The following is a 13211-nucleotide window of genomic DNA, read 5'->3' as shown; positions in this document are numbered from 1 at the left end:
TAGTTGTTGCCACGCTGCTGTTTAGATTCCCCAAATGGATTCCATCTTTAAACATGATTTATTGCACAATTTAAAGCTCTCCAGTGAGCTACAAGTACCTGATTCCGGGAACTTAAGAGATACGAGTTCAAACCTGCACCAGCATCACAACCCAGGTGGGCTGCTGCACACGGACTGACTGTGATGCTGGTGCAGGTTTGAACTCTTATCTCTTAAGTTCCCGGAATCAGGTACTTGTAGCTCACTGGAGAGCTTTAAATTGTGCAATAAATCATGTTTAAAGATGGAATCCATTTGGGGAATCTAAACAGCAGCGTGGCAACAACTACGAGTCCCAGAAATCTTTCTTATGGATTACGCCCACTAGAGGGCTGCACCTACTATAAGGACTGTGAATGGAGGACTCTTGTTACACGCTAATCCATCTGCGAACATTGCCGGGAGCCCGTGACCAAGGAGCAGGAGCTCCGAAACGCGTAGGGCCATGTTATTTTAAACGAGCACCTTGATGTTCCGGTTGAAATAAGAATAAAGGAATGCTGCTTGAATACGCAGAATCCGCTTGTTCACTCAAGTGTCGTCCTTGAAGGTGGGATACCTTGTGGGTGATATGCAACGGCCTGTCCCGGCCGTGAGGACGACCTACCACAACCCAGGTGGGCTGCTGCACACGGACTGACTGTGATGCTGGTGCAGGTTTGAACTCGTATCTCTTAAGTTCCCGGAATCAGGTACTTGTAGCTCACTGGAGAGCTTTAAATTGTGCAATAAATCATGTTTAAAGATGGAATCCATTTGGGGAATCTAAACAGCAGCGTGGCAACAACTACGAGTCCCAGAAATCTTTCTTATGGATTACGCCCACTAGAGGGCTGCACCTACTATAAGGACTGTGAATGGAGGACTCTTGTTACACGCTAATCCATCTGCGAACATTGCCGGGAGCCCGTGACCAAGGAGCAGGAGCTCCGAAACGCGTAGGGCCATGTTATTTTAAACGAGCACCTTGATGTTCCGGTTGAAATAAGAATAAAGGAATGCTGCTTGAATACGCAGAATCCGCTTGTTCACTCAAGTGTCGTCCTTGAAGGTGGGATACCTTGTGGGTGATATATATATATATATATATATATTCCTTTCGACATGGCGGTACGGTATGACGCGTTTCGGCCACCACGGGTGGCCTTGCTCACATAACACAACGTGCTGCAGGAACAGCTGATATAGTCAATAGCCGCACCATGTGACCAACTACATTCATGGCCATGGAAGAAAGAATACTCATAGTATGAATTTACGGACAAACTAATTCCAAATTTTACAATCTTATCCTATATATGTTATAAATATAGTCATCTGTTATAATACAAAATAAGATCACAATTGAACAGTGTATATCTTAGAAAAAGAATACATAGTCAGGCCTAAATGCCTTATTGCCACTAGTGGATCATTGCTCTCTTATCTGAATTTGTATTGCCTTGTGTCCATTAATATTTACAAACTGTTGTACAGAACCAATTAATGTCCTCATTACATAATTTTTAAAACGGGTACAATGATGTTAGCTAAAAGCATAGATCACATCAAGATTGCAGCCTGAATATTGTAATAGAATCAATGTAATGGCTTATCTACAATAGCAGGAGTATTGCCTAATAATTCACATAAAAATATACATTTATAATCCATGGCCATACAGTACTGATCAATACAACAATTAAGTGCAAAGTGCAAACTTTCCCTAAAGTGCATTAATATTGTAAAGTACTCTTTACAGAGTGTGGCATGTCTCTTAAAATCGGGAAACTGCAAAACAGCAGATTCAATTGGACTCCTATCTTATAGTTATGTGCCATAGACGCAATATTCTCAAATAGTGCGATCATTGTGTCAGTAAGGTTCCATAAAATCTAAGTATCTCAAAAGTGAATGTATAAGACTTAACTCTACAGGAATATTGAAATCGTCAGAAAAATATCAGAATTTACTTTGAAGGAGACTCAGAATGTCTGATGTTGACTTGTGGAAAACAGTGCAGAATAAATGTCTAAAAACAATAGAAATACATCAAGTATGGCGCAGGTAAACTCCTAAAGATATGCAGATTTGTTGTCACCAAATATTGACTAATTCATCATCGCTGCAATCGAGGGCTTCAAGAAAATTCAAAGACAATTGTGAAGATTTTCTCCCTGATTAAGACCATTAGGGGCTCTAGACAAGTTCCAATATAAATTTGGACTCGAGTTGTTGAAGGAGTTTTTCTCTATTACCTCCCCTTCCTGACGGTGGCACTGCCCCGATCACAAAATATCTTAGACACTCCAGATTATTGTTATGCATCACTTTGAAATGTCTAGCTACAGGATATGAGGAGTCTGAATTAACTATGGCCCTCAGATGCTGCAGGATTCTGATATGAACCTGTAGCTTTGTGCTGCCGACATACTGAAATCCACAGGTACATGTTAGAACATATACCGCAAAATCAGTTCTGCAGTTCTATATTGCCTTCAATGGAATGAATTTACTAGCAAATGCAGAGGTGTATTCAAAGGTGTTCTTTCCAAATTTACATGCTCTGCACGGGCTACATTTGTAGAAGCCGTGTTTCAAAGTTAACCAATTACCTTTAGCTGTGGACTTCTGAGTTGGTAATTCGGGACTGCTTCTCACTAAAGCACTGTTCATGGATATGGCCCATCTAAAAGTGAGAGTGGGTGTTGGTGGTAAACGTTCCCCCAGGATAGTATCTGTCATAACTATAGGCCAATTGCCATTAACAATGAACCTCACCTGATTCTGTTGGTGACTATAAGTAGTTATAAGGCAAACCTCCGATTTGGCCCCACCTCTACTTACATCACAAGATGATTTGCCATACTCAGAATGGAGTTCTGGTTCTAAAGACAGCAAATTGTCCCTAGAAATGTTCCTCACTTTCTCTAGCGCTTGTTGAATTATGCGCTTGTCATACCCTCTTTCACTGAATCTGATTTTGGTCTCTTCTTTGCAGTGATGGAAATACACCTCCATTTGCTGTTATCATAAGTAGACAAAGACTAAATGCCTGAGAGGAGACCATAATCCTTGTCATAAAATCATTTGTCTGGAATGAGATTGTACGCTTAAAGTTACTGTTAAGTGAGTAAGTTTGGGAGCCGCTTCGTAAGCAGAGAGGAGTTTGTCCGCAATTTCAGCGGGACTGCAAGTCCCAGGGACCCTTCTGAGTAACTGCCCGCACCTGTGCTCATCTGCTGGACGCCATAAAGCACCTCGCCGCACCCGCTTCGTAAGCAGAGAGATGTTTGTCTGCAATTTCAGCGGGACTGCAAGTCCCAGGGACCCTTCTGAGTAACTGCCCGCACCTGTGCTCATCTGCTGGATGCCGTAAAGTACCTCGCGGCACCCGCTTCGTAAGCAGAGAGGAATTTGTCTGCAATTTCAGCGGGACTGCAAGTCCCAGGGACCCTTCTGAGTAACTGCCCGCACCTGTGCTCATCTGCTGGACGCCATAAAGCACCTCGCGGCACCCGCTTTGCGGGACGCGCGCGGGCGCGCGCCGGGTGAAGCCTGGGCCAAGGGCGGGCCTGTCTGAGCCCGTCAGAGACCGGAGTAGGCCGTGCCCGGGCCTCCCCCCCTCTAAATCTGATCACTGTTCAAGGTTAGTGCTGCTAACATATTATCTTGCACTCCAATAACTCCAGAGTACATAGTCTAGTGCCTTGGTTATAATTTAAACCCAAAAATGAGCAAGCAAGAAGGGAAGATGATAGCTGCGCTCCAAGGCAGTAGTGTGGCAGGGACCTTAGATCATTTTCTACTGAGAGCAACCTCTGTCTTGGAAAAAGAGATGGCTCTTACAGAGCGCCGCTTATCTCTCGAACCGTTACCGTCTAAAAGATCCTCCCTCGGTACTGTGGCTTCAGCCCGCACTCCCGACAACTGTACTACAAACGCAATAATGGCTACCAACAACGATGAGGTGATGGGGCATACTTCCATTCCAAACGGGCCATTGGAGGAGTTTGCAAAACTGCCTTTAGTTGCAAATAAGTCTGTCATCAGTGTGCCTCAACGAACATTTACTAGGACTGTGTCCGTGACCAAAAATAAAAACAACCAAGCTATCCCTGATCCCGCGGTAAAGAGAAAGAGGGGAGGAGGCCCACAGAGACCCAAAACCGCAAAAGCGCCTAGGACGCACCAAAATGGAGGATGTGCCACATTGGATGAATCCAATCCCATAGAAAATGCTGCTTCCATCCGTGCAGATTTTAACTTTGATTCCATGGGTGGTCTTGGTCAAAATTCCAATGAGGAAATGTGGAGAAGACTCGAAAATCTATTGTACACATTGCTAACTCCTATCACCTACAGATTGAGTCGGATTGAGGACCGTTCTGTTCTTGAGGGCCTCCTTGTACAATCCAAGTCTACAGCTGCGTTCATAACCAGAAAACTAGATAATACTGTTCCAGTTTTATCCACAGCAAATCTTAAGTCTCCCGGTCTGAAATTAACTGCCCCTAGGATGCCTATTGATCTAGCCGTCACTTCACATAAAAGTCTAGTTCCATCGACCGGAAACCACACTGAAATAGGGAATATGTCCAGTGAATTTACCCAATCCATCATGAGTACCCCGGGGAAAGGAACTGTGGTAGCCGTGACAGCATCAAACAACGCGCCAGATGTTAACATCCATAAAAGCAAGACAAGTTCGTACATCTTACGGACCACAGGGACGCGGAGGTCTGGAATATGAAACACCCAAAATTGATTCTCGTCCCTTACATCTTCCTACGGCAGCAGCTCCTCTAGTGGTTGTTCTGAGAAATGTACCAGTTTTGCGGGAGGGAGAGATTGAAACCACTGAACAACTACTATCTAAAGCCCTGCACTGGTTTAACACTCAACTGGAGGGTGTTGGGATTTGGGAGGAGGGCATTGTTAATTACATGATAATGGCTAGACGTACATCGTGGATTGGTCCTTTGAGGAAGGCAGGGTATGGCGATTGTGTAGTTGTGAATTTCAATAATGAACATACAACTAGATTTTTGTTGGATAATTTGGGCAGAAGTCATGGGAGATATCTGGACAAAATTTCTGTTCTACTGCTAGGGTTCTTCTATAAACCTGGGCCCCATCTTAATACTGAGCTGAGTTGTACTAGGGTAGTAAGACACCCATGGGTACCAGTTAGATCCGTACAAAGACCTATAGAGGTCCCATTGTCCAATAGATTTGCCCTGTTATTCGATTTAGATCTATGTGATTGACTACAGTCACCTATCCCGACTTTGTCAGAGAATACAGCCATTCGACCTATCTCTCCTTCGAATCTCCAAGTAGGATTGCAACAAACGGAGGCCAAGCAGCAGGCTTGGCCTCCGCTTCTTGCTAATCTTGAAGGTTTATCTCACTCTCTAATCTCCTTCCTATCATTGAACATTGCCGGCTTATCCTCCAAAATTATGTCACCTGATTGGTCAGACTACATTGAGGGGCATGACTTTATTGCTCTCCAGGAGACATGGTTTACGAATACGATTTACCGCCCAGGTTATCTGGCTTTTGCTAAAGCGGCAATCGTAAATCGCAAAGGGAGACCTAGCGGGGGATTGATTACTTGGGTTAGGCAACAGACATCCTTCCAAATAGAAGAGCTATTAATAGATAGCCCAGATATTCTTGCTATTAAAGTTCGATCAGAGGGTGAGCCAGATCTTATAATATTCAATGTATATGCGAGAGGGATTGTAGGGGGGAAAGCATCCTCAACTATTCCCCACTTGGATACCTTTATAAATGATCTAGATGGTCCAAATATATTGGTGATTGCAGGTGACCTGAATTGTACGTTTGAGCCTCTTGGTCTTGATGACTATAGTCTTAGTATGGAGGAGGACTCGAACTGGGGGATACCATCTTTATCGCTGCCGCCAATTTATAAATGGACCGAGGCGGCGTTACAACTAAAAAGTATATCTCTCGGGAGGGGTCTCCGGGCAGTTAACGGGAGATCCCCCTCTGATATGGAAGGCACTAATACTTTTAGCAATGGGATAAGAAGTAGCAAAATAGATTACTTTCTCATTAGTTTAGAGCTTTGGCTGGGAATTGTGGATATGAAGGTACAGCATAGACCGGAGAGTGATCATGACCCCTTGTTACTAACTTTAGCAGGAAGGAAACTGGATCCCCCGGGGGCTTGCATAGAAACAGTAAAAAGAGAAGTAATTATGTCACAAGACAGTCGATGGCTGAAATGGGTAGTGGTATCAGAAGACGAAAGTACCCTAAACCAGATTAAGCAACCTATTGAAGGCACACTAATATCCCTTTCTTCTTTGGACACCCATGCTGACTTCCTTCTTGGTTTTGCGAAGGTGCACGAGGACCTTTTCGCAAAATTGAAGACCATTTTTACAAGAAGTAGGAGAGCACCTAGGTATCCAATAAAGAAATCAGCCAAATGGTATGGCGATGCATGTGGGACTGCATTTAGTCATCTCTCACCAGCAATTAAGATGGGTGTCTCACAAGAGGTTAAAATTGCAAGGGCAAATTATAAAAAAGCTCAACATAGGGCTAAGAAGAACTTTGACGAAGGGAGATGGAGAAAGTTAACCAATGCTAGTAATAGGAAGAACTGGATTACATTCTGGCAATTGGTTAAATGGGGCAGTGGAGAAATAGGGCCTACACCTGTTAATAATGTGCCCCCCGAACTTTGGGTTTCGCACTACCAGGCCCAATTCGCCTCCCTGTCAAGTACCCTAACCGAATATCCTGAGTTGATCCCTGGTGTTGTTTTAACATTTGATATAGGGGAGATAGATAGAGTCTTGGATGGTGTCCCAGCAGGAAGGGCCCCCGGTCCGGATTGTATTCCAGCCGATATATATAAACAAGATAGGAAGAATTGGATTAAATATATCCATATCCTCATAAATGCCCTGGCCAGAGGTGCTCCAATACCCGAAACCTGGCGTGGGGCTGAAATTATCCCAATATATAAAAAAGGGGATCGCGCCAGTCCAAGCAACTATAGGCCGATAAGCCTGATTGATACCCTACAAAAAATCGTGGCTAGATTAGTGTTAGGTAGAGTCAACAAATGGATAATAGACCAGGATGTATTATCTACCTATCAAGCGGGTTTTCGACCACATGTCAGCACCATTGACCAAGTGTTCAGATTTATGATGATCTATTGGAGTACTGTGATCCTAGCAGGGGGGACTTTATATGCTGCATTTGTTGATTTAAAATCAGCTTTTGACCTAGTGCCCCGTTATAAACTATGGGATTACCTAAAGGAGGCTGGAATGCCACTAGAGCTCTTACATTCTATCATCAAGTTGCATGAGGCCAACTATGCCCAGGTAAGGTGGGGACAACAGGGCGAATTAACAGATCGCTTCCCAGTTAATAGGGGAGTGCGGCAAGGATGTGTTCTTGCCCCGACTCTATTCTCCCTGTTTATAAATAAGGTTATCTTATATTACACCAATTTTGAAACTGATGCTCCAACTCTTACCGGATCAAGGGTACCACTTCTAATGTTTGCAGACGATACTTTAATATTGTCCAAAACTCAATCTGGTCTGCAACGTGCCCTTGATAGATTTATTGTTTTTTGCAACGACCATGAACTTGAAATAAATGTAGATAAGACCAAGTTCATGGTGCTGCATAAACACAAAAACATAAAAGGCAGAGTAGTAATGAACAATGTATTTTTGGAGCAAACTGATACCTTTACATATCTGGAAGTTACCATGGGTAGGAGGATGAACTGGAATTCCCAGCTAGATCTCCTAGTGCTTAGGCACAACCAGCTAGCAGGAGCCCTACTAAAAGAATATCGACTTTCACATACTAAACCGGTGGGGCCGGTGTTAACAATCTATAATGGGAAAATCAGAGCATCAATAATTTACGGTGCAGAGCTCTGGGAATCGAAAATCTATCCCCCCCCCCCAGTCCTTGCACAAAACAAGTTTTTGAGGTCATTAACCGCCCTGCCCCAATCAACTCCTATTAAGCCCCTCTTGTTAGATCTAGGTTGTACCTCATTTGATGAGGCTGCAGGATTTAGACCCCTAGCCTATTGGAGGAGGCTATGGACGACACCAGAGTTAGCATCTTACGCCAATGCAGTATTACATATTAAAAAAGCAGACCTGTCCTCAAAAATTAAATGGTTGCAAAAGATCAGGGGATCCTTGCATGATATGGGGCTCAGCCACCTGTGGGAAGATCCAATAGGGAATTTGTTTCCTAATAAAAATGAGAATAAAGCACTCTACTGGGGCTTGATCAGTAAGAAGACCATGTCAGTGGTGAGTAGCAGCTCCCTAACAGGTGTCTTCTTGGAGCATAAGCTTGTAATGAGAACAGAAGCTTATTGGAACTTTATCACGAGACCGGGTGATAGGAAATTATATCACCAATTTAGAGTGGGCACTCTTCCGTTAAGATCCTTTACGGCAAAGTGGAACAATACTTTAGACATCAATTGTCCCACGTGCCCATTCATGGTAGAGTCGATAGCTCATGTACTGTTTGTGTGCCCAGCATATAAGGGCCCGCGACACAGGTGACTTAAGCCTATATGCTCTAACCTTCATGTAAGACAGCTATGCGTATTTTGACAACTAACACTCGTGAAGATATTGTCATTGCCATGGCGACATTTCTTAGCTGGAGTTGGGCACTGCGTAGAACAAATTTGGAGGCTGCTCCTGCTATTTCTTATATCATTTAATTCTGTGTTTTTGGCTAAAAGGACTGTTTTATGATTGAATTTTAAGGATATTGTCATTTGTATGGATTCTATCTTTTTTTATTTATTGATTTTTTGTTTTTTTTATGGTCTGAAATCAATTCACAGGTAATCAATCGTTAGGGAATTATTCGATTACATATGGAATGTATGATTTTTCGTAACTTTTATTCATTTTATGCCCATATGATATTTTATGATATTTTTATGTTTGTATTGTGTCTTTTATGATAGAAATTATCGAATAAAGACTTATTGAATTGAGTAAGTTTGATGGAGCTTGGGTAATTTACCTACTAGAGGTCAAATTCTCAAGTTGGTAACATTTTGTAAAGGATAAAACTAGTATAGTTCTTAGCATGTTCTCATAAAGATTAGTAACTTTAACATTCTTCTTTTTTGTCAGCACTGAAAAACTGCATGAAGAAAGAAAAAGAAGTGCTGAGGATGCTCTTCGGCGTAGAGAACTTGCAGTGAAAAACATAGAAGACACGTTTGACCAAAAGCTTAAGAATGAAGTCTTGAAGTAAAGTATTGTACTTTGTCTTTTTAAAAGGAAAACAACATGGAATGTCAATGTGTTTATATGAAATGTTTAGGAATGGTATCTTTATTGTGCTCTTTATATGGTGTTCTCCAAATCTTTGCAAGTTTTATATGGTTGTAACTTAGTACCTGTGTTTTCTAAACTACATGCAAGTATATTATTAGATGAAACTAGCAAAAGTAAATTTGAACTACATTTTTCAGTCTTTTGTGTGTGCTGTATCAATGGACCAACCACATGTTTGAAACTTACATTTTTGAAATTGCGAATTTTTTGTGCCTTTGTGTGTAATTGTATATTTTAATTCCAGGTACCAGATTGAGCTGAAGGAAGACTATGTAAAGAGAACTTACAAAGTCACTGAAGATGAGAGAAGAAATAAAGGTTACTTCTTGAAAATATTTATGTACCCATCTTACTAAGATTGATATTTTTTATAATATTGTAAATAGTTCAGGAAACTGCAGCATGTCTTGACATTCTAGATTACATCTTTTCTTGATGGCTTATAACATGCCAGCAAGGCTCAATAGGTCATCTAAGCTCTGAACATGGAAAGCAGTCTGGGCCCTTCAAGGAGTCAAGCTGAATAAATGCAGCCAACTGAACTGAAATAGAGCAGTGACATTTGAAAACTTAACATTTGCCTCAAGTTGAGGAAGGGAAAAGCCAGGTCAACGGCTAATGAGTCCATCTTGGGCATTTAGTACACATAGACGCAATCAGTGCTTTAACTGGAAAAATAGAAGTGCTAGTATTCTCTATTTAGAGTACCTATTTCCTTCTGAAAAGTGATGGTATTTTCCCGTTAAATCTCTTTTATCAGTGCTGAGAAGTTCAGGTACTCTCCCTTTCAAATTAAAGAAGGTCAGGTACTCAGTACAGGGCAGTGCCTGCCCATTCAAAGCACTGGACGCAATAAAATCCTTGCGTCCGGATTCGAGTTATATAGGCAATAATATCCAGTTGGAAGGTATTATGGGGACTTGAAGTCATCCAGACAAGTCATCTAAGGGATGCTAACAATGCATATACCTTCTGTCGAATGGTGGGAGAGCAAACCAAGCAACAGCTTTTATAGGATGTAAGATGAAACCCCGCATGTATTTCCCATGCATGCCTTTAGACCGCAGCCACTACCCCGACTGCGATGTTACCACACATTCCTTTATCAACCAAATTGTTAGAACGACTTGCCTTAGGGGCGCTGGACTTTGGAATAGTATATATTACTATTCCAACTCCAGTCAGTGTATCAGTAGGGAAGGTGTTGAACTTAAAATCCAACCCCAGTCCAACGACGCGCCCCCTAAAGCAAGCCGTTTTAATGACTTGCGTTGTAACGTCGCAGTCTGGATAGTGACTGCGGAGTAAAGGCAGGTCGTGATTCTGCCTGCGGGGTAAAGGATGTTTCACGCATTTATACTTTATAACATTGTAGCAGTGGTTTTAGAACAGTATATAGAGGATGGCAAATGCACTGAGCTCAGAGAATAGAAACTTTTTATTGTCCTCTCCTTATCTAGACTCAAAAGAGTGGTCGTGGCAGAAACTGAAACACCCAATTTATGGACTGCGCACGTCCTAGTTGAGGTGGACATGTTGTACCAGCACTTTTGACTCCACACTTATGTCTGTCACTCCGCTAGCATGAAACAATGTAACTCTACCTGTGAGCATTGCAAAAGTGGAGGCTTGAAGACTGTAAATATAAGAGCAGGTGCACAGCTCTGGGATCTCCACATCTGTTTACTCCCCTTATATCTCACTTCCCAGGACATCACCCTGAGCTCTGAGGTCCTCTGTGTGCACCGCCATTCTACAAGTTGGGTCTATAACTGTACTTTATGGCCTGAAAAATGTTTAAAACATTTTTTTATAAATGTTTCATTGAACACCATGTTGTAACAATCACTATTATTAAACATTGCAATGTGTGCATTTATAAAACATAGATTTGATTATAGTTAGTTGTGACTTTTTAGTAAAGCCAATAGGTCTGCCCTATATATATTGATCTGCTGGCCCCTTGATAAAACATATAGCTCCCTGCTATCTATATATTAGTGCTCTGACCCCTCGCAGTGCACTGCTAATATCCTACAATATCACATCACTCATTACACGTTTTATGACATCATTCATAGCATCACTGTAATATCTGAAGGGAGATAATTGATGACAACACTGATCATGCCAAGGCCGAGCGTTATAAGTACACAAGATGACTTTATATGGTGAATTACAGTTTTGTTAGTTTAAAATTATATGTTTTAACTGATATTTTCACCTAACTATAACGTCCCTTTAACCTTTGTTTTTACAGTGAAGAAAAAAAAAATGTGTATATATATATATATATATGTATATATGTGTGTGTGTGTGTGTGTGTGTGTATATGTATTTGTGTGTATATATGTATTTGTGTGTATTTCTATATATCTAAATGCATCTATTACCCAGTGGCAGTCGACACTGGGTAGTTCAAGTTAGTGTTCCTTTTCCACAAACAAGACTTTTTTTGTTTGCTAATAACTTTAGCGCTATTTGTTAATCTTCATTAAACTTTCCCCAACAAAGGCAATTTCACTAAAGCTCCTTCCTGGAAAGTTTCGAGGTGATCCCTCAAGCGGTGGCGGAGGAAAAAATGCGGGGCCCAAAAGCATATTTTCCCAGGCATTATCTATATATGTCTGCTACAGCAAAAACTGCTGAACAGAATTAAACCAAATTTGTCCTGAAGCTAGATATTGGTACGCAGATTGTTCTTTTTGTGATTTGTTATAAATCCATTCATTAGTTTTTGAGTAATAAAGGATATAAAAATATTTGTTTATCTGGACCATTGGGTCCGAGGTACTCCCGTAAGAGCCTTGCATGAGCTTCATTTCAAAATGGAGTGCTCTGATTGGCCCAAGGAGCTTTATTCCCTTGAGCCATCTTGCTCCTGCCGGCACTCTGATTGTATGTCAGCAAGATGAGAAAAATATAACTTGTAGCCATTACAGGGCTCGGGGATTTAGTCCCCTGTCTTGAAGTTAAAAAAAAAAAAAGAAAAATGATATAAAAGAGCAGGGTAGGAAAACCGTGCCCCTCTAGACCCCATGAGAAGAAATCAGAAGGAACCCCCTCCCTCAGGAGTCAAGTGTGTTTGTGAAAAAACAAAAAAAAATGGTGGATTTCTTCCTGCATATATACAGAGTAGGGCCCCCTCTCCCCGGCCCATTTAGGGTCCCAGGAACCGCATCCCCATGCCATGGTATATTTAAGGGGAGGGTGGCCCCTCCCTGAGCCAATGGTGGCCCCATCCACCAGGGCTTATTTTGTTAAAAATAAAAAGGGGATGTGCGCGACACGGCCCCCATTCCTGAATGTATGAAGACCCCAGGGACCCCGTCCCCTGGAGCTGATTTTATTTTAAGTGAGCTGGTGTATAATCTCCCCCACACCCCTCCACGAGCCTTAAAAAGGCTGTGGGGACCTCATCCTTCAGGGCTGTATCAAATTAAAAGGGAGGGGGCCTTCACAATCCCCTTCCCTGAGCATTTAATGGCCCGAGGGCCCCATCCCCCTAGGCCAGCTCCAATACTGTGTCCTGGGGTGCCCACCCCGGGGACACAGTAGATTCCCTGCCTGTACTAGCACATGCAGGGTAGCATGTGTTTGCTCCAGTCTGTCTGGAGCATTTTTAAATCTCCTGCCAAAAGGGAGCAAACACTAAGTCTGCTTTTCTCCGGCGGCAGATTTAAACTTTCTCCCATTGGCTGGGAGTAGACTTGTATTCTGTTTCTCTGCCTGCCCTGATGCAAGCAGGGTAACAGAACCCATATTGCTCCCACTGGAAGGGAGCATGCAAAAAGAAGT

The 13211-nt window shown here is 42.3% G+C and overlaps 1 protein-coding gene across 2 annotated transcripts in view; it reads left to right on the top strand.

Moving 5' to 3' along the window:
* Positions 1–13211, top strand: part of OFD1 (OFD1 centriole and centriolar satellite protein) — a 449276-nt gene that overhangs the window by 253311 nt on the left and 182754 nt on the right. For both annotated transcript variants that reach the window (XM_085622492.1, XM_085622491.1), the window contains exons 10-11: positions 9207–9326; positions 9658–9731. In XM_085622492.1, the coding sequence (XP_085478618.1) occupies positions 9207–9326; positions 9658–9731 (194 nt within the window). The remainder of the gene's footprint in view (positions 1–9206; positions 9327–9657; positions 9732–13211) is intronic.

The sequence above is a fragment of the Triturus cristatus genome, chromosome 8, assembly GCF_964204655.1.
Source record: "Triturus cristatus chromosome 8, aTriCri1.1, whole genome shotgun sequence".
In the NCBI taxonomy this organism is placed as follows: Eukaryota; Metazoa; Chordata; class Amphibia; order Caudata; family Salamandridae; genus Triturus; species Triturus cristatus.
This window is presented reverse-complemented; position numbering and strand designations above follow the sequence as displayed.